General features: G+C 40.0%; 1 protein-coding gene across 3 annotated transcripts in view; it reads right to left on the bottom strand.

The window, feature by feature from the left end:
• Window positions 1-63: 63 nt before the first annotated feature.
• nrg2a (neuregulin 2a) overlaps window positions 64-21,853 on the bottom strand; it is a 70,637-nt gene continuing 48,847 nt past the window's right edge. For 2 of the 3 annotated variants that reach the window (XM_069713340.1, XM_069713341.1), the window contains exons 4-11: window positions 18,266-18,386; window positions 14,368-14,426; window positions 11,224-11,247; window positions 9,368-9,470; window positions 9,014-9,137; window positions 8,750-8,877; window positions 7,564-7,785; window positions 64-3,273 (exon numbers count right to left, since the gene is read on the bottom strand). In XM_069713340.1, the coding sequence (XP_069569441.1) occupies window positions 2,619-3,273; window positions 7,564-7,785; window positions 8,750-8,877; window positions 9,014-9,137; window positions 9,368-9,470; window positions 11,224-11,247; window positions 14,368-14,426; window positions 18,266-18,386 (1,436 nt within the window). In that variant the 3' untranslated portion in view covers window positions 64-2,618. Of the gene's footprint in view, window positions 3,274-7,563; window positions 7,786-8,749; window positions 8,878-9,013; window positions 9,138-9,367; window positions 9,471-11,223; window positions 11,248-14,367; window positions 14,427-14,902; window positions 14,980-18,265; window positions 18,387-21,853 lie in introns of all 3 variants that reach the window. The other variant, XM_069713342.1, reaches the window with a different exon arrangement.

Here is a 21,853-nt window from a genome sequence, read left to right as displayed (position 1 = left end):
CAAGATAAAAGATGAATCAAAATGCAGAGCGGAGCTTTCTTCAGAAATAACTACAACGTAAAATGATATGAATAAAGATTTATTTTCTCATATGAACAGGTGGATTCATTTTTCATTTTATTTTACAATCTATGACAATCTCGCATTTTTTTTTTCTAGCATATTTCAGGAATGACATGGGGGGAAAAGGTTCTTTTTTATTGCTGAATGTTAAATGAAATACACTTTCACTGACTGGAAAAGAATTGTCTGCTGCTTTTTTTTTTACCATGCACCCATCTAACCTTGACCACAAGGACATGCAGAGGAGAGGTGTTCAAACATTTCAAGCGAGGGTGGGGTCAGGTGGGGTTGGGGAGGGGAGGCAGAGGGGGGAGGGGGGGGTCATAAAATTAAACAGAAGAAACTGGCAGGATGTGCCTGGTAGCATTTCAATTGGGTGAGAGGACTGGCAAAGTGAAGGGAGTATCACATTTAAACTAGAGGTGCAGTGTCTTCTTTTGCATTTTCCAGACATACAAAATTAGACTCAGAGGTGAGAAACTCAATGAAACATCTGCAACGTGTGACTGAGGTGTGACCAGCTACCATTCTCTATAACAATACCACTGTGCATTTACCATAGAGCAGTTAGAATTGCAGATCAATCTTTTTAAGACATTTTTAAAATCAATAATCATCTGATTATTATTCAGCATTCTGTTTTTTTTTTTTTTTTTTGACAAGGAGTAGAAACATACCAACAGTGATGAGACATCATCAGCTGTCCCTTCTCAGCGAGTCACTTTTAATAGTTGTGACATTTCTTGAAATATCTTTTAAATATTTCCTTCAGTGGAGGACAAAGGGCTTAAATGATTTGGTTCCCCTTTGAAAATCATTATCATTTACAGACTAGATCTGTCAACAAGACAAAGCAGTACACAGTTCTATTGGAGGAGACACTATTTGGAGCTATCTGACATTACTTGGAAGTGTGCATGTAAAAGTGGAGTGGTCCAAACCAAGTGATAAAATAATCCATGGACACAGTCATTCAATGGACATGAGCAAGTGAACAAGAAAGGCTGACAACTTGATACATGGCTGCATAATGGCTTTAAAAAATAATTCAGGTAAATATGCATTTGTATCATGTTATTTCATTCTACACTATAGGCATCACATAGTTTTTTTTTTAAACACACAACACACTACAGTCACCTCTTAGAAAATGATGTAATCAAACAGCAAAATAGAAAGTTTGCATATTTTTGCATTGTATGGTCCTCCAAAGTTTCACAGCTATTTCATTTATATTGTCTAGTATGTCCTGCACTCTTCTCCACTGAGCTGCTTCCTTCTTTTTCTCTGTACGGGAGTGTTCAGGGAACTGGTAGACTGTATGTTTACATGTAGGTCCTCAACATCTGAGAACCTTAGTCTTAGGCAGACCTTAAAGTTGAGGGAGAGGGTGAACAGGGGTTTAAGGTGGAGGGGGAGCATGTGTAAATCCTGAGACACTGTGTGGCCTTTAACACGAGCCACAAAAACAGAATGGACACAGAAGGATGATGAGGCGTGGGAGTAGGGGGCGGATTTGAGTGAAAACAGATGCAATCTTTTTTGTTTTGCCACCGCCTCTGATGGCAGGGGTCACCCTGTGACAAGCGGCTCAGTGTTTGTTGGCCTCATACCAGGCGAACATGAGGGGAAACCTGCTGGGAAATAAAAAGGGTAAATGGGGCAGGCTGGGAAAGGGGCAGAATAGCTGTAAACACATCAAGCAATGACCTGCATAACATACAACCCGACAGCAGCCTCACCTGTCCGCCTACACTCCGGGTCACTGTTCTGATATAACCCTACCGTGGGAACCTCTGAGACACTCTACTGTCAGCTCTCCTGAGACACCAGTAGACCCACACATCTGATGTTACTACAACAAACAATGAAATTCATCTAACAATCACAAATGCATGCAAGCAAACTAACATGCGCGCACACACACATAGAGGCATTTACGCACACACACAGCCAACACAATCTCTCACGCTCTTTCTCTCTCTCTTTCTCCTGGGCAGAGGGCAAAAAGAATCCACACTGTGTTTATCAGGCGTCCTACTAGATCCCAAATCATAAACCCTACAGGCGAATCATATTAATGTAAACATACACTTTATGTTGAAGTGGTTTATATTGCGTGATATGGAAGGGGTTATACTCCAGTGGGGCTAGACTTCTCAAAGAATGCAAATTGGAAAGAAAGTGAAACAGGAAACCAGAGAGGAAATAACAAACATAAATGTGTATAAAAAATGAGGCGTCCATATAAGAAAGGCTACAAAAACCTCCACTGGCCCTCCGGCATCGGCATACAGCAAAAGGCACCACAATATTACTCTATTTTTTACGTTGTGAAAAAACTGGCACGTCTTTTTATGCTGTAAATCAAAATGTACATATAAATAGAGTTTTCCCTATAAAAAAGTCTTTGCTGTTAACTAGTAGACAACTTTTGCTAAAATGAAAATAAATATTTCATTTGTTTAGAATATCTGTCAGTTATATAAAATAAAAATATTTCTTATAGATGCAGGTCTATACTATATTGATTTTTGTTGGTTCATTATCACTCTTTAATGGGGTGTATTGTCCGGTTTGGAGCGTGAATGTGTGAGTCTCGTATGCATGTTCCCATGCCCACTGTGCCGCCCTGACGAGTGAGAAGTCCGACTGTCCACCGGCCTGTAGATGGTGGAAGGCTCGGCGTTCATGTTCTGCATACTGAGGAAGGGCGTGCTCTCACCGTCCTCCTCTGACTCACTATCTGTTAGGCAGCTTCGAGACCCATAGTCCCGAGATGCCTCATATCCCCGTGGGGCCACATGGCCGTTCAGTCTGGATCTCCGCCAGCGCCGGCTACCGGTTCCACTGGACCCACTTCTCTTTGGTTGCTCCCGAGAGGAGAGATACTCCTGGGTGGTCTCATAGTCTTCGTCCTCAGCCAGCCGGTAGGGGCTGGAGGGCAGGCTGCCCCTGCTGTCATTTAGATAGGTACGACGTTGCTGCCGGTATGGCTCCTGACACTGGGCATCGTGTAGGGGCACTTGGTAGCGGCGCAGCAGAGGCTGGTCATCCTCCAGAGGGTAGGGATTGTGGACAGCAGGAGGGAGCGACATGGCATGGCTGGCATTGGGGGATGTGATCTGGAAGGTAGGCACCTGCGGGGGCAATGAGTAATGGAAATCCACTGGGGAGAGGCGGGCTGGTGTTGTCAGGGCTGACACGTATCTGTGGTAAATACAGAAGGGAGGTTATAGTTAATTAGAGAACAAAGAATAAGCTGAGAAATAAGGTGTACAAAAAGCAGACTGGATGTTTCATAGGCATTTTGTTACGTGAATACACAGAGTTGTATCGGAATTTACATTTAATGTTTCATGGAAATAATGATTTTTCCATAGATATATTTGGCTGAGATTGTCATATAGATTTCCATACTGGGCATAATCTTCATAAATAGACATTTTTCCCAAATTACTTGGAAAGAGTGTACCTTGGTTCCAGCGATCCTCTGCAGACCAGTATTTAATATACTGTAGTTAATCATTTTGTGTTAGTACATTTGATACTCAAGTACGGCTCAGATTGCTTTTCCTTATGTCTGCAGAACTGAAACAACCTGACGCACCAGATGGTTTGTTACATCGAGAAGTCGTCCCTGGAAACTGTTTGAAAGATGGTAGGCACTTTCACCAAAAAAAATACTTGGATAAGTAATTGGATGAACCATATGTCTGTCACCATCTATCACAGGCTAACTTACACCAATCAGGTCATTTTTGTTTTCAAATGAACAAGGACTGTCATTACACCTAAACCACACCCACAGCTGACAGTAATTTCTCATAGAACACTGATTCGTCCAAACCACAGTGGTTTTACCACAAGTACAAAACTCAAAGCCTGACAAAATGGATTCTTGCGATCTCGCAAATTCAGTTGCTTAGCAAGGTAAGAACAGAAATGTCTCTCATGGTAGATTAATGCAACCATGGGCGTCCCCCACGGATCTATTCTGGATCCCCTATTTTTGTTAATGTTGTCGATTTGTACAATAGCCGAGGGTGGATCAATAAGTTCCGAGACTGCTCATTTTGTGCGCGGACGGAGCACAGCATCATGACGTGCACTGAGAAGATATAACCTTCGTGAGCGAATACTCTTAAGTTTCGTCACTTGATCAAAATCAGCACCTGAGGGACACATGCTTTTGTGAGTAGTGGTCCAGGTCCATTTGTGATTTTTTTTTTTTTTACGCACCTGAAACTTGAGCAGAGAGCACACATCAAAGTTTGCACCAAATTATTGGGGAACAAAGAGAAGCAGCAGGGAGCAAAATCAGGCGAGTAAGCCTGGTGGGGAGCGACGATTGTGATGTTGTGGGCAAAAAACATTTTTTTTAGTTTTCAAGGTGCCGTGAACAGGCATGTTGTCAACCCACGTGCTATCTCGCCACAGTTCGGATCGTTTGCACCGAATGTTTTCCTTCAGACACCTCAGAACATCACAGTACAACTCGGTGTGGACAGTCACCCCAGGAGACAAATTCACAGTCACAACTTTGCAAATGTCAAAGAAAAACCACCTGGTTGCGTGTCTGACCTGATGTGCCTTTTTTGGTTTCGGACAATGATGTTCGGCCACTCTTGAAATGTGAATGTCACTCAAATAACCTCGCAAAGCTCATTGCTTCATTGCTGTAGGCTTCTGGAAGCATTATTTAAACTCTCTCATTCACTGTTCTACATAGCAAACTCTGACAGATATTAATTTTATTGATAACATTTGCATCAGTTCTTTGATGATCACTTGGCTTTATCTGAACGTCTGATGGAATTGTAGCCAGGAGTTAACTGGATGAGGACTTAACTGTCCTCCTTAGTACCACTAGGCTCTGGACCAATCTGCCCAACAGCCAACTTTAAGTTAGTCAAATAATTAAAGTAAAATTTACTCATTTATTAAGTATTGTTTGTCACAGATGACTGGCTTCAGGCATTAGCATGTTAATGTATAGCACAACTTAAAAGTTATCATCGTTGTCATCTTAGGTAGTTCTGCTCAGTCATGTCCTATAGTCATGTGAGCACCATGGGTGAATGCTGAAGCCAGTTTGGAGGATCTTAAAGATGCAAAACCACGAACGACTGTTAGATGCTAGCTCTGAAAATCTGGTTCTTAAAGTACAATGTCAATATCAAGCTTTAAAGCTTAAACTCCCAAAAAACCAAATTTGGATCGTCTGGATTGCCGAAACATAAAAAAAATCTGTAGGTGTTGTTCCTACATTTATATGATAATCAAAAACCAATTAAAACATTCACGTCAATACATTTGAAGATCAACTCAGGGTTTATGCCTGGCGCTGAACATTTTTGACCAGAGTGTATGGAGTGTCTGTTTATTGCCTTGAGGGAACTAGAAAACAGGCCATGTGAGACACAAGCCCGAGATATTCCCACAACACTGCTGATTCAGCTGATGCAGAAGCTGTCTCCATGATGGAAGAGGTACTTGTTACCTGGAATGACTCTGAGGGGATGTTGGTTAGGCAATCTGGCTCTGCATAACAACACAGTGGCTATGGGCCTATTCATGCCTATTCATGCCTACATGCATGCTGTATCTTAAGAACTCAAGCACATTAAAAAAAAAAAAAAAATCGATCATGTCTGATTAGTTTTCAACCATTTTTACTTGGATTTGCTTGCCATTTGCTTTAGAAGGGAGTTTCAGCCTCTTTAGGAGCCTTCTTGCTACATTACTTTCATTTTGGCTCAGTGGTTAAAGCATGAATGAATCTGGACAACACGTCCGGTATGCATCTTGCAGCAGTTGCAGGCCATATATCACCGCACAGAACTTTAGTTTTAGATTTAGTTAATATGTTAAAAAGTCTACAACTGTTCACAGTTTATATTTGATAAGCCTGAATGTTAAGTACAGTTAATAGACCCATGTTCAGCTAAAAGGCAGGCAGCAGTGTGTTCATCTTTGCTTGACATTATCGCAGGTCAATATGCTTACCGATCCATTAGATGCTTCTGGAGTGCACAACTTAAAAATATATATATATAGTGAAAATATAGGAGGCTTCATGCTTGTGACCTGTGTGCATTTTACAAATTTACAAAGAAAACACTTGTTTTTTGCAACACTGAAAATTTCATGTGACAATGTGACCACTTTTCTTTGTTATTAAATGTAATATCAGTGAGATATCAGATATCAGACCGTCCACTAGACAAGTTCCATTCATCTACATGTATCACCATGTACATGTAAAGTACATTTCTAATAGTAACCGAGTTAATAAGTGATTCTGAAGACTTGAAACAAATGTGAAACCATAAGAAAGCAGGACATTTTCATGTAGAAAAACCTTTAACACATTGCTTCAAAGTTTAAAAGCGGAGTCTTGAATCTTCATTCATCTAACTAAGCCATAATTTCCCTCCTTAGAAAAATAATATGTGGTCTATTAGCAACCATACCTAACCATTTGTTTTTATAGGAGTTGTGTTGATACAGTAGAGACCAATCATGCTCCCAAATTTCCTCCTTTCACTGCTAATGTGGGCTTGTTGAGTGATGGATCCTCAGTGGTGAATTGTATTGGAATTCAAAACATCAGCAGCGAGCAGGGAGGTCATGGGGGAATTTTGAGGGGGGTCACTATCGGGCTCGAAAACAAAATCAGGGAGTTTATCTTAGGTATTTAAAAAAACAAGCTCAAATTTAGGTCATGGATGACACTGAGTACTACTGAAATACACCTCTTGAATAAAGAGCATGTGGAAGCACATTATTCAGTTTGAGCCGTCATGTTTTAGCTCGTGGTAAAGGAACAGTCCAACATTTTGGGAAATAAGGCTGTATGCTGTCTTGCCCCAAGTCACATTAGAAGATTTATGTCTCTGTCTCCAGTAAATACATATGTGGAGGATAAATATAGACTTCAGCAGAGTTGATGATAGCTCTATTTCTTCACATCTGACAGACTGCTTCTTTCTGCTTCTCCTCTTGCTTTTGTTAACCTCAGCAAAAAACCAGTTAATCACATTGAACTGGACTAACCTGTATGAAAAGTGCTATATGAATACTTTTTGTTTGATTGATTGACCTATTTCTGTGACATTGTTGAAATTTATATATATTTTTTTATGGGACTGTGGGCACAATGGCAAACAAGTGTACTTCACAAGATACCGCACGGTTCCGTGAATAAAATCAAATAAAGTCAAAGGGCAAACTAGCCAGTTAGAATGACATACTGGTCAGGGAATAATGTTACAGTTGCTGTTCTCACAATTCCCATTGAAATAAGCACTGCTTCTCACTCTTGCCTACCTGAGCGTATTTCATCATCATGCCTGCTGTGTGTCAGTTTCCACTGAGTCTCTCAGAGTGCCCTGACTGGCCTCTCGAGGCTGAGAGAGAATCAGCAGAGAGAGGAAACTTCTCAAAATGTTCATGACAAACCCAGCGCTACATCAGCCGCACCGGCCTGCTTCCCACCTGTCGCTGTGCGGAGAGTCTCCCAGTGAGTCGAAGGAGTCCCCGTACTGCAGCCCCGGCCGATGGGGGTCAGAGTAACCACAGTGAGCAGCGCGCCGTGCCCGTGCCTCCATGCAAGCAGGACTGCTGCATTTACTGGTCCCCACGGATGATGACATCATTCCCGGCGAGTCCGAGAGGATACTGTCAGAATGTTCCAGGCTCCATGTCCGTTCCTCATGTCTGACAAATAAAAAAAAAGGTGTTAACACGCACACGTCCCGCAGTGTGTCCCAGTGATTCTTTTTTTCCCATCCCTTTGTCAAAAAGAAGAACGCCTAAAAGAAGCTGTACAATCCGCTTCTTATAGAGGCAGAGCATTTAACCAACTAGAATATGATCCGTTAAAATCACACTCTTCATCAGCTTTTATCTAATCCCTCCTCTTTTGACACATATTATCTCACCTATGGAAACTTGTTCTCATACTTAAACATCAAATTAAGGAACCTTGTATTTCGTCAACAATTTATAGCTCCCTGATCAATGTATATGCTCCACCTTGCTTTCAACATGCTGTCATACATCCTTTAATCAAAACCCCAACTTGTATCTGTCTGTTTGTATTAATTACTGGCCAGTCTCTTGTTTTTAGCCAAGATTCTTGGATGAGTTTTCAAGAAAAAGTTTCTCTCAATGTAATTTAGAATCCTGGACACAGTTTTCAGTCAGGCTTTAGGTTACACAATAGCACTTCCAATACTGGAAGAAAACTGAGGTCCATATCTTCAACTGAGCAGACTACTCCAACACCACAATCAACAATCTTAAGTCCTCTGTTACTGAATGTAAAAATCTCATGCAAGAAACATTGGTGAAATTATTAATTGTAACTCTGTTGTCAGCATTTTTTTTTTACAGTTTAGCTCACTTGAGGAAATTAAAACCATTCAAACTGTAGCAGCGAGATTCCTAGTGCTGTGAATTTATTCATATATTCTACACTTCTTTATTCTAAACATATCCTTATATCACATTGTAATCAATACATAAAATAATCACATAATACCCTCTGTGTAAAAGGCTCCGGTAGAAATTCATGTTTTTTAAATGTGCTCTGTAAATAAATAAACTGACTTGACTAACCCAGTGACTCTATCATTTGGTGTGTGTCTATGTGTTTTTACGTACAATGGTGCAGACTTACCTGTGAGTTGATGAATGGACTCGCGTGGAAGAGTTGTGAGATCTGGAAGAGGCATGACTGGAAGGGAACGATCCCTCTGTTGCAGGACGTATGACTCGTTCAGTTGCAGGGACATTCTTTGATATGTACTGTTTTGGGAGAAAAAAAAATGATTTGACAGATGAAGGTATGTGGAAAAAAAATACAGACAAACGTAAATCTATTTGGTGTACATGAGTATGTGTGTGCTGTGTAATAATGCCAGTAATCCTCTCAGAAACATACATCTACCATCGGGATTTCCTCTGGGCCAGGTCCTGGGTGATTGGGTCCATTAGCTAGGCTACGATTGGGATGTTCTGGACACATGTTTTGTCGCAGATGATTGTGCATCTTCTTTCTTTGTTTCCTGTTGAGAAAATTCCCTTTCTTTTTAAGCTTTTTACTTAATATAAAACACTATTAAAACAAGCACATTTTAAGACAGTAAATACTGTAATCTATTATTTCCACCTACAATGTTACAGGAACACAGTATACAGTAAACTGCTTTTTTTTTTTTTTTTTTTATGAAGTACGGGGGTAAAATGACTACATGTGCTAAAATCATGAGCTAATCCATTTCTCAGCAGAACTTACTTGGTTTTGCAGTAGGCAACCACACACACGATGCCCACCACCAACAGCGCCACACAAATACCCGTGATTGTCAGGACTCTTTTCTGGTAGAGTTCCTCTGCCTCTGTCAACATCACACCCACACACCCACACCCACACACACACACACACACACACACACACACACACACACACACACACACACACACACACACACACACACACACACACACAGAGAGAAATGACAGGAAAGACAAATTAGCGTCTTCAATGTGGCCGTGGTTCCCACTTTTCCACTGTGCATCTACACGTCTTTATTTTTTGTGTGTGACTAAATCCTGAACAGTATGAAGCGTCATCCTCAGTTCCCTGACAACTCACTTCACGCTCAACCCTCTCCTCTCATATAATCACAAATACAACAGATGCTGCTGATCTTGTGCTGCAGTAAGGTAGCGTAGGTTGGGGTAGGATATATAGACTAATATATTAAGCAACTGTGTTTCCTAAAAATCAAAGTGATTTCAAATTATATGATACTATAAAGGTCCAGGCCTTACATTAATGACCAGTAAAACCTATAAACTGTGCATTATTGCATTAGTGCACATGGGAATTAGCCCTGTGCAATGTTTAACATTTTTGATAAGTCCTTAATGGGCCCTGACTCTCTCAATTGTAGAAGTGTTCATCTATTCAGGTATTTAGTAAGTACAACAATGAGATCTTATTTTATTAATAATAATTGATAAAACAACTGAATTTCAGAACGAAATATCATTAATATGATAAATATGATCAATGCTCTTTCTTTCCAGAGAATAGCTTACATGAGGTTGAGGTAGATTCTTTGTTTTCCCTGAGGAAAATGATGGAGCAAAGAGGCAGTGTGGCCCCTGATAAATAATGTAATAAAAATGAATTGCATTTGTGCAACTCCTTCAATCTGTGGTTTTCTCTTTTCATTCACCAGAGGCCATTTACCATTAGCGTACCAATTTCTGTCAAGTGTCTGACACCAAGCATAATTCACTGAAGTTTGTTTATATACAGCAGTAAACAGGTAATATTGCTGATTATCTACTGATAACTTTAAACAAAGGAAATTATATTGGTGCATGGTCCAGCAAATTAATGTATTTGTGTAATTGTATGAACCACTGAAGAGATGCCTCCATCTTTTATTCTATACTCTCAACCACTAAAGCACTTTTCTGGAAAAGGTGGCTGAAAACAAGAGCTAACAATGAAAGAGGATGGAAATGGTGGCAGATAGAAGACAAACTGTATGTTCTTAATGTAGCATTGCATGCTCACATCACAGCATTTACTCCTGAAAGCAAAATTAAAACTAGTAACACACTTTAACATACTTCAATGTTACATTTCAGCTATTCTAACGACGGGGTGATGGAAGAAGCATGGGCAAGATCACATGTAAATAAAAAGAACGAGATGGCATATCAAAGGAAAAAGACAGACACACTAAAGGGATGAGACCAACAAGGTTGGAAAGAAAGAAAGAAACACTAAGAAAAGATATCTGGTAGTTACAAACATGACATGCTTGTTAGAGATGGAATGAGGAACCAAGGACCAAAAGGGAAAATAGAAACTCAGTTAAAAGGAAATTTCCATTGCACATGTTTGACAGGTGATTACATCCATGTTAATGATGTTTGATGGAGGATCAGTTGCATTGACTGAGAGTTTGTCATTCTAATAAGTTATGGTATGATTGGTCGAGGGATCGATCAGTTAATCGAGGGACGTTATGATTCACAGGTCACATCACAGACGGAACAGGAGCATGTCAAAATGAAGGACATGGCAGTAAACTATGCTAGGACTGAGAATCAAAATGGATTGTTCCATACCCATAAATTCAATCCCAAGATGCTCTGCCAGTGCAGAGGGTTGACAGTTGGAAGAAAAAACAAAAACAAAAAGAGAAACCAGATTAAGAGAGTGGCACCTTCTAGCATAGTGGAGTAAAACACAAATTGGCATCTGAGACAACAAACACGTGTCAGTAATTGTCACGAGACACCAGCATGCAACACACACTCCAAACCACACTACACAAAACCACACAAAACTACTGTACAGGACCACACAGCTACAAGTCTAATACATTTAATTTCATGTTCATTTTTAACCAAGATTTTCTAACCAAACTCCGACACTTTCTATTTGTGTATTTTCTATTTACTGTGTTTTTGTTGCTTTCATAGTGGTTCTTGTCAGAGCTTTCAGAAAGAGCCATTTCATGACATAACCAAACACAATCTCCTATAGTGGGAATAGGTTGTTAGCCACACTGCCACCCTCATTACGACTGTTTGGGGAAAATATACATATCTGTTTTCTGCGTTCTAAAAACGTGACACTGTCTTTTCCTGGACACACCCATCACATGAACAGGCAAGTTAAAAGGAGTGTATTTGCACTGTTTTGGGATAATCGTGCTGAATGAGAAAAGTTATAGCCGGACTTTATATCATATGGCAGAGGGTGGCCACAGGGAGGTTGTACCCACGAACTGAGTCCAAATCTTTGGCAACTTGCTTGCTTTACTTGGGCTAAAGCAAGTCCCAGCTGTTCTTATGACAACATGCTCTTATTAATCCAAGCTCTCATAGCTGAGGAGCAGAAGCAATCCTCCTTTTCTTTTGGACTCTCCTGGGGATGGGAGGCGCCCCTCCAGGAGGCGGATCTTTAAATGTGGAATGGATGTGTGTGAGAGGGCCTGCTCTTCAAAACTTTTTGATTTATTCCCCTTAATTGAGAGTAATATTCTTCCCATGGTAGTGCTTTCATGGGCAGAGAGCACCTATTTGATATTTTTATGTTTTTTGGATGTTCGATTTTTTTTTTTGTAACAATTTTTTTTTATTAACTCTCATTGTTTTTACTCTTTTTTCTTTATCCATCTTCTTTCAGGACTACAAATTACTGCTTGGACATACATATAACCATGTAATCGAAGGCATGTCTGAGTTCATGTAGCTGGATAAAAACAGGAAATAAATGCTTTCCTTGATGCAGATGCACAGCTGCACCGAAGTTAAACAGAAAGCAGTGAAAAAAGTGAGCGAGTGCAGGAGAAAAAGGAGCTCCCACACACCACCGTCGACTCTGCCAAAAGAACAAGTAATTTCAGCACAGTGCATTACGACTTAATGTGAGATGAAATTACTCGTAGTTAAGACGGGGGTTTTTTGCATTGTATTCTGTGCCAACATACAACAAACAGTATGTGGAAGCTCTACAAGTCAGGATGAGACTCTGTGAGGAGCACAAGGAAACTCCACAAAGCAGATGCACTGTTATTTTCTGACTGCAATGTTGCAACCAGATGGACGTGTAAAGACATGACGCTGACAAATATGCAGAAAGATAGCAGGAGATTCTTTGCTATTATATAACATAAATTATAGGCTTTGTATTTAATGATATATTATTACTATACACTGCATTTATCTTTGTATATACAGTTTTTTCCTCGTGAAATCCAGTCCTAGCAATCTTGGTTGTTTATGTTTTCATTAACGTCAGGTCACTCACTACTTTCAGTATAACTTGAGATACTTTACAAGTAATAAACCAACAGGTAACGCTGATGTGTAAACAATAAAGACCGCATGAGTGAGTTGTTGATCTAAAGAAGCATAATTCCACAACATGTGGATAGTTTTCAAAGTAAAAAACCTTAAGGGCAAGATCTATCAAGCCGAAATCCTCCACAAACCTTCCTCTAATCTCGGTATAATTCTGTAGTTGATGGATGTGTTTGCGGATGTTGCTGTGTGGAGTGGTGCAGGGTTGACTCCTTACCCCAAGCTGGCAAAGCTGTTTGACAAGGAACTCGAGTGCAATGCATGAACTCTACACTGAGGACATCTGCCGGAAAAACACCATTTTGTTGCTTCTTTTGAAGACATGTGTGTGTTGGAAACAAATGCAATTTGCATAATGTTCTAGTGTGGCCTTAACAATGTTCGGTGTTTTCCAGCGACTGGCTGTAACTTTAGCTTTCTAGTCTTTAGCTGGTCTGAAATGGAAAGAAAACGGTGCCTATCATTTAACATCTTGGGGTATCTTGAAGTGATGTGAAGCCTGGCCTGTATGTACATGCATATTCTAGCTAAAGCAACTGTGATCAACGAAGTGATGAGAACAGTAACATTTAAAATATTTGCAGTAAGTGATTGGACCTTTGAGAAATCCCTTAATATCGTCACGATGAAATCGAATTGGTCAAAAATAAATGTGTGTTCAGTGGAATTTTGTCATGTTGGCTCATGTTTCACTTCCATACTGATGATACTGCAATTAAAAATGGTCACAATTTCCCACTATACCTTTAAGGATCAATTCTAGATGTAGAATCTATAAAAAATATATATATTAAGAGCCCTTAAGGAAAAAATAAAAGAGACACTAAATTTTCAGTTTTATTGATTAGACCTCAACAAAAACATCTTCAGTTAAGCTGGTGCAGCAAGTAACAGATTCAGTCATTTGTCATTTATATTAGTTGCTGCTAACTGTTCATGCCTGGCTTTGCATCGGTAGACCGGCTCTAGTTGGATCACACGTGCTTGCATGTTTGCAGCTGATTGCATAAACAGGCATCATTAGTAAGTGAGCTAACCATGGTGCTTTAGTAATTGTTCTGCCATTAGAATGTTGTTACATGCAGCTGTTAAGTGTGCAAATCAACCTGCACGAAAACATCTGAACTCAGACAACCACTTGCTGCTATCAAAAACTTACTACGAGCTCTTATTCTGAAAATGCACATGCACATTGCAAGTTAAAAGGGCACACGGTATCACATGCAGACCAAACACAGTAACAGACTAGACTGATCTATGCCAGTTTGTGAATGAGTCATCAGAGGAGACACAGACACAGCTATTAGGTAATAACAGGAAATGAATGCAGTCTCTCTATGCCCAGCATGCACGCATGACACGAGGACAGTCTGACAGTGACAGAAGAGGAAATTGACATACGGTAGAAACTGGCCATAACGTAGGTTTGACAGCGATCACCAGTAAAGTCATTTGGACACCTGATGGAAAGAAACAAAGCCACAGAAGAAGAGGGAGGAGGAGGAGGAGGAGGAGGAGAAGGAGGAGGGTGGTGGAGGAGTGAGAAGAAGAAAGAAAACAGAAGGAGAGGGGGAGTGAAAAGAAGAGTGTGTGTAAGAAAAAGTGAGAAAGGAGGGAGAGAGGGTGGGAGGGAGAGAGGGAGAGAGAGAGAGAGAGAGAGAGAGAGAGAGAGAGAGGCAGAGAGACACAGAATTAGAACAACAGCACAACTACAGACAGCAGAAGCAGAGTGTTCCCATGGATGACACCACCGTGTGCATGGTGTAGTGCACAGCTCATTGCGTGTTGACCTGAGAAGGAGAAAGAGGAGGAGAAAGAGCAAGAGAACTGGGGGGTGGAGGGTGAGGGGGAGCGGTGGGGGGCAGCAGGAGTCCAGAGAGGTAATCCAGTGACAACTGTGTCTCTGTTCTCAGCTGCTCATATCAAGTGAACATACTTTTGAAAGGATTGGGCATGTACAACCGCAGAGGCTCGGTCTGTAAGCATCGAGGGCCGAAGTATCCGTCCGGACATCTGGGAAGGAGCACACAAGTGTTATGAAAAGGAAAACACAGGAAGTGAGGTGCATTGTAAATCTCATGGACTTAAATCCCTTCGCATGTACTGCTGTGCAACGTCATGAGTCACATACATACGAATACACTGAATATCACACAAGGAGTGAAAAGGAAAAGGAAAAACTGATACCAAAAGTGGCAGTATATTATGATAGAAAATAAAAGAAGAAGAAAGAGGGGACAAAAAAATTCAATTATATATAATAGTAAAGTATGAGGCTACTGTTTAAGAAAAACAGAGCTCAAATTATGTTATTAAAGGTAATAAATACAGAGAATCCCTGTCTCTTCCTGACCAAAGAGTGTATGTGGCTTGTAACTCTACCGCTACTACTACTCTACAACTTTATAGGTGATCAATAAATCAATGCTAGGATGTGCAACAAAGCTGAAAATGGGGTAATGTGGCTTCTCCGCTTGGCGCTTCTTGAAAAGATGGTACGTATATAACCTGCAATTCAGATAGTTTTATGACCAATATCAAAGGACAGTGAAGTAAAATAGTCAAATCAGGAGAAAAAAAATTATTCTATTCTTAGTTTGTAAAGGAAGAAAAACTGAAGTTGTTTCTCAGTGGAAAAACATGACTTGACAATTTGTTTACTTGTGCTTTGAAACATAAGATAGAGTCAGGACCAAGGTCTCTAATGGGTATCTTTATATTTTCCTGACTGAAGACAGACTATCACCGCCATCAAATGTGCTGGGCCTAACCATATTTCCTCATTATAATCCCATTAGGATGAGCAGTTGGTCTTTGAGGGCCACCAACATTCCACTCAGCCACAACTAGACCACCAATCCAACAAAGGTCATTGCTGGTGATTTACTGGTTTCACACAACGCCTCCCAGGAGCACCATAACATTCAGCATTAAATTACTCATCCTGAGTGATGGTGAGTAACAGGGGATAGCACTACCCAGACAAGGAAACTTGGCTGGAAGATGAAAGAAATAAACTGTCATCACATAATCTTAAAAAAATCTGAAGAATGGGAAAATATCCACAGTGGTGCAGAAAGTAAACATGTGGCATTTGGGAAGAAAAAAAGCATTTTTACCATGTATTAGAAGACGTGGAGCAGAATCTGTATAAGTCCCTATAAGTCCCAGAGAGAAGGGATATTTTAGATTTTCTTTGTTTTGGAATGCATTCTTTTTTTTTTTCCTGTTTCATAAAGACTACTAATGTGCATTAATTAAGCTTTATATGACTGAAACAATCAACCAGTTTACCAATTTGCTTAAAGCTGCTAAAGCTGCTGCTTTAATGTGTTTTACATTTTGGTAAACTGAATGTGTTTGGGCTTTGAGCTGTTGGTCAGACAAAATTAGGCAATTTTGAATACATCACCTTATAGAACAATGGTTACAAGCATTACTCAAGATAGCTGTATCACTAGCAGATGACATGCAGATGACTGTATATGTCCTGCATAAGATAAAACCATCTAACTCCAATTTTAAGCAATTTTTTTCCGTGTTGTGTCGACCTATTTACAACAACAATTATAATAGATAAATACTATAATTTTACATTCTGCTTGAAAAAAAACCAACATCGTTGTTTATGCTTTACGTAAAAATGACAATAGATATAAACTGTCTGCTATTATTTAAGACCAATAAAGTAGATTACATATATGAATAAATGTCTGTGTTGAGAAATATATTTACTTTAGTCAGTTACTTTAGGTCATTCATTAACCTCTGCTCTCCCTAAAACAAAGTTTGTACCTCAAAGTGAAGGAGCATGGGCATAAAAGTAGGGCTAGCTGTCTGCAGGACTTGTTTAGCCAGTGAGTAATACCCACTGAAGTCTGGCCTATATTGAATGAGATGGCTGTGGGGCAACAAATCCCTGCAGGCCTTCACTGCATTATCCAACTTTTCTGGACCCATGCCCCGGCCGTGAGTGAATTAGCTGCAGCAATTGAGTTATTGCTGCCTCTAATTTGTACACAGCGTATTGAACGGCTGTTGCAGCCATGTCCTTGTTGCTTGTCGAGCGTTCTTCCTCTGGCCAACTGGGCACAGACACCTCGCCAGTGTTTCAGCTCTATATCAATCCGGCCAAAGGACTTATGCTATGTTGACATATGGTCCAACAGAACAGGCAACATAATATCTGACAACTTTGACAAGGTATGATGGGCTTGCATGAATTTTGTATTGTACGACGAGGTTTACAGTTCATGCAGCTATTGATGAATTTTTTTTTTTTATTACCACTTAATCTGATTATTACTTTCTAAATTAATTCATAAATCTTTTGGTCTATTTAGTGTCAGAAAATATTTTCAAACCTGTCAAAAACTTGACACTTTCATATGCCTTGTTTTGTGCGACCTACAGTCCAAAACCCATTTAGTTTGATATCACAGAAGACAACCAGCCACTATTCACACGAGAAGCTGAAACCAGAGAATATTTGGCATTTTTGCTTGAAAGTTAACAATGGATCATGAAAATAGTTGGGGTTTAATTTTCTAATAATCAACTGAGTCAGTAATTGACTCGTTGTTGCATCAGAAATAATAATAAAAAAAAACTTGTTAGTCCTTTGAAATACAGAAACAAACAACAAAGAAAATGACTGTTAACTTCTGCTGAACATCATCCCAAATGATGTTTCTTGAACTTGAGTCTAATACAAACTAGAATGTAAATGTCAAAGATAAAAAAAAAAGGTTGTTTCTGTGATAATGTCAACCTGTTTTCTTCCTGGAAAGCAGAGATACGTGGCTCCTCCGGCGCACTTTAACTCATGGGTCTTGATCCCCTCTGCCAAATGTAAGCAATGATTCTATTTACCTCATTGGGGGCCTCTAACAGGCATAAATATTTGCTCACTACTAAACCAGTGACTCATGACATTTTGAAAAGGCTTTTAATGTGCAGCCCTCCTGTACACTAAACACGACTTAAAAGGATGAGCACACTGCCGCCTCACTTCATTATTAGTGTTAAAATACACAACAGGTGGGTAGTTAGGCAAACTGGCAGCATTTTCCTGTGATGTGTTGCTGCTGCTGCTGCTGAAAGACATGAGAAGGGGAATCAAGGGACATCATGGAGACAAACAGCAAAATAAAAATTTGAACTTTAAATATCAGTGAAGTAACAGCGTCATGAAGAAAGTTTCCATTTAGACTGTGGGACGAAACATCTTAAAGGAACAAAGGTAGACAAATAAACATAAGATTTCAAGGAGGATCTAAAAACAGAGGCGAGAACTCACTTGCAGGAAAGCTGATTTATACCATGGATGAAGTAACAGTCGCCGCCATTCACACAGTAGGCCTTCTCTGTGTCGTTGCATTTTCTGGCGTGGCCTGAGCCTGGAGATAGCGTTGTGGTTACTGAGAAAAAAACAGAGAAAGAGAAAAAAAACACACATTACCACCCAGATGATCTTCTTTAATGTCAATTTCCCTCTAGTAACAGCACCCAGTAAGATGAATAAATGATGATTTGAAGTCAAAATGAGGAAACATCAGGATAAATTATTTTCATTTAATATGAACGCGACTGTCATTTTTAATCAGCATGATAGTTCTGTTCTCTACAAGTATTCTGAGCTTTACTCATATTATACACTTGTATTTCCCCCAAAGACTCTTAGTTCTCCAGCCACAAATGTAATTGTGTCTTGAAGCAGTGTTGACACTATCTCAAGAAGTTCTATGAGCAAAGATAAATATTTCCCTGACACAGCGTAGGAGTTGTTTATGCATTGACTCAGGTCCTTGGAATGGCCCAAAATGTCGTGTATCTGCACTTAATCCCCCCGGACTGAATAGATATAATATGTTTGGGATGAAGTCTGCTTATCAGGACGAAGGTAGGGACATCAGGAGGGAGAGGGCTGTTGAGAGAGGCGCACCGTGGCAGGATTGGCTTGAGAAGGGAGGAATGCGCTTCACGTGTCAGATGTTGACATGTGATTGCAACAGTGTACCTGCTGTCAGACGCTGTTAGCACCTTGGCAGAAAGTGGCTGTTCGTTGGGATCCATATGTTTCCAAATGGAAGACCTTTACAGCCACAATACATCAATTTCAGCAGCCTGATACTCGTGTCATGGAGGACGTTGTGACGAGAAATTGCACCAGGATTTGTATTCAGCCGGGCCACTGGCTCCGACATATAGTAGGCTGTTTGCCACCACAACAAGATTTCACAACTCCCATTTGTTACACTGCAACAGTTGCAAAGGAAGCTCTCCCACCCAGGTCGGAGAAGCGTGCTGCTTTTGTTCAGAAGCACACTTCTGGTTTGGCTAAGACAACAGAGGTTAATTCCCGTGCTAGTTAGCATGACAAAGCAAACAGATGACATCAGTCTGCGCTTCACTCGCCAGCACGAGTTTGTGAAGAACAGAAATGTCAGCGCTTTGCAAAATCCAAACACGATATCAAAAGAAAAACTGGAAATGTTATATTATGTTTTAGTAAAAGTAATAATCTCCCAAAATAGGACGTCATCTCATCACTGCGTAAAAGAGCACTCCAACTTAAAAAATAAAGTCCAAACAACTGTGGAGGACATAAAGGTTTACTTTAATTATGCAAACAACAAACCCAGGTATAAATCTACAACTGGATTAATTTGATAAAGTGGGTTGATACGAGCTGTGATTTGATGTTGTATTTTCAGAGTTAAAAAGGGTTTGCATTTGGGTTTAAATGCTAATCTCTCATGTTGTTGTTCAGCCAGTTTTCTAAAATGAGTTAATGTTACCGAAAGCACACAGAACCTATCCACTGTCACCTCCAAATTTTCCAAAACATTTCCAGGTCTACGAGTTAATCATAAATGCTTCATTGTCACCTGGCCTCTCGCCTGGCCTGCTGGGATGTAAAACACCTCATAAAAAGATCAGACAAAACTGTCAGGAAGAAGGGAACCTTCTAGAAAATAGAAACCTTGTGCGGACTTGAAATGTAAAGCATGCCAAACAGAAGGCGGCAATACAATCTGTATAAATCTTTATGTAGGGCAGCACCCCATCCCAGAAGGGAGGGGAACGTCCTGGACAGATGATCAGTCCTGCGCAGGGCGGGCAAACACACCGACCGAAAATCACACTCACACATCATCTCCAGTCCACCTGGCTTACATGTGGCTCGACTGTGGGCGGAAAACAGACAACCTGGAGAAATAGGCGTACAGGGAGGTGAAGAACATGTAAACTTCACACAGAAAGGATCAAGGCGGATATTTGAACCATGGACAAGTTCTGCTGTCTAAGTTTATTTAACTACTGGCCATACCAAATCTGTCTCCCTGTTGACACGTCTTTCCTCTTTCTCACCGTGGTCAGTCAGAAAAGAACATTCGGTCCTTTTCTGGGTTTTAGTTTAGTCGATCGTTGTCCAGATAGATTATTGCACAATGTCATAATGACAATTCTGTTAGCTTTAGAGGCTCTGAAATTATGCTTACATGTTCTGAACTAATACTGCTTATTTTTATTTTTTTTTAGGTACAGATTCTTTTTTACATTACGTCTCAATGGGCACTGACCTTTATATTAAAATGCCTGTGATTCCTCCCTTTGTGAAACCTTCATGAAATCTAGGTTTAAAATGAGATCGTACACATCTCTGAAAAGTTTTAGTGGTACTACAAACTATATGGAAAACAATGGAGCTTTTGCATAACCGCCTCACAGACTGGCAGAGTTTCATCCCTGAAGGGTCCTACAGAAAGTTAAATACTGTTTGCATTTAATAGATGTACATCAATTTTAGATAAATGCTACAGTATTTAATATAAATGTATGTTGGAACATTTATATTTATAACTTTGATGAATGATCACAAGGTAATAAAGATCTAAATAGAGATTTTAAAAAAATATTTTTTTCCACAGTTTAGCAGCATTGAAGCAAATACTGCTGCTTTCAGTGGCTTCAAACAAGGCGTGTATCCCAATACTAACAAAAACAATCCGTTTGGGAACATTTATTGGCCTGCAGTCATCAACTGACATCTAATCTATGACACCGCACAGTGAGTGTCCCAGTTTTCTCTTCCTCTCCTCCTTTTCTCTGCTCTCCTCCCTTTTCTCCCTGGTGTCCCCCCGATCCTCCTCCACACCACAAGGTCTGCTGTAACAGACGAGGGAAAGAAACGTTCTGGTTTCAGCACATCTTGAACTGAGAGTTTAGAAATCCGTACAGACCATGCAAACATTGTCAACAAATTCATATGATAAAAATTCTGGCGTGGACACTACATAAATCTGTAATTCCATATCTATATCAAATACTCAGTAACTGTGGATTAAAAGAGATCCAGCATTTCAGATTATTAGGTCAAATTTAAAGTCTTCTTCGATTCAAACAGCTAGGGGCCAACACAAGGGAACTGCACCGAAACTGATGCACGCAGCACCTATAAATCATACATGTGCACCCACTTTAGGTTTTACAATAAACTTGTAAAAGTTGACAAAAAGTATGTAAGAACCTGCTGAGCATCAGTAAAATATTGGTGCAGGGCCCCATGTTGCCGCTGGCTTTTGAACGCTGGAGTCTGTTACTGCTTCTCATGGAGTGGACATCTACAGCTGCGCTAGTGTCAGGCTAAATACTGTAATTGACAACGTGTTACAAAAATGAACTGATCAGTTACATCATTAGATAACGATGCTTTTTATCATTATTTTTCAGCGTTGGCTGGCCTTCTTCTAACATGATATACGTTTTTGAAAGAAATGTGATGCACCTGTGTAAAAGTTCACATTTACATACTGAGGAAACAATTAATTAATTGGGCTACACACATAACAACTGACTGCGATACGATGACAATGTATACCGT

Source organism: Brachyistius frenatus, unplaced genomic scaffold (assembly GCF_029030835.1).
Source record: "Brachyistius frenatus isolate BFR_SWC_R1_liver_20210118 unplaced genomic scaffold, ASM2903083v1 Contig_117, whole genome shotgun sequence".
NCBI classification, from domain to species: domain Eukaryota; kingdom Metazoa; phylum Chordata; class Actinopteri; family Embiotocidae; genus Brachyistius; species Brachyistius frenatus.
Note: the sequence above shows the minus strand (reverse complement) of the source record. Positions and strands in the feature narration are given on the sequence as shown.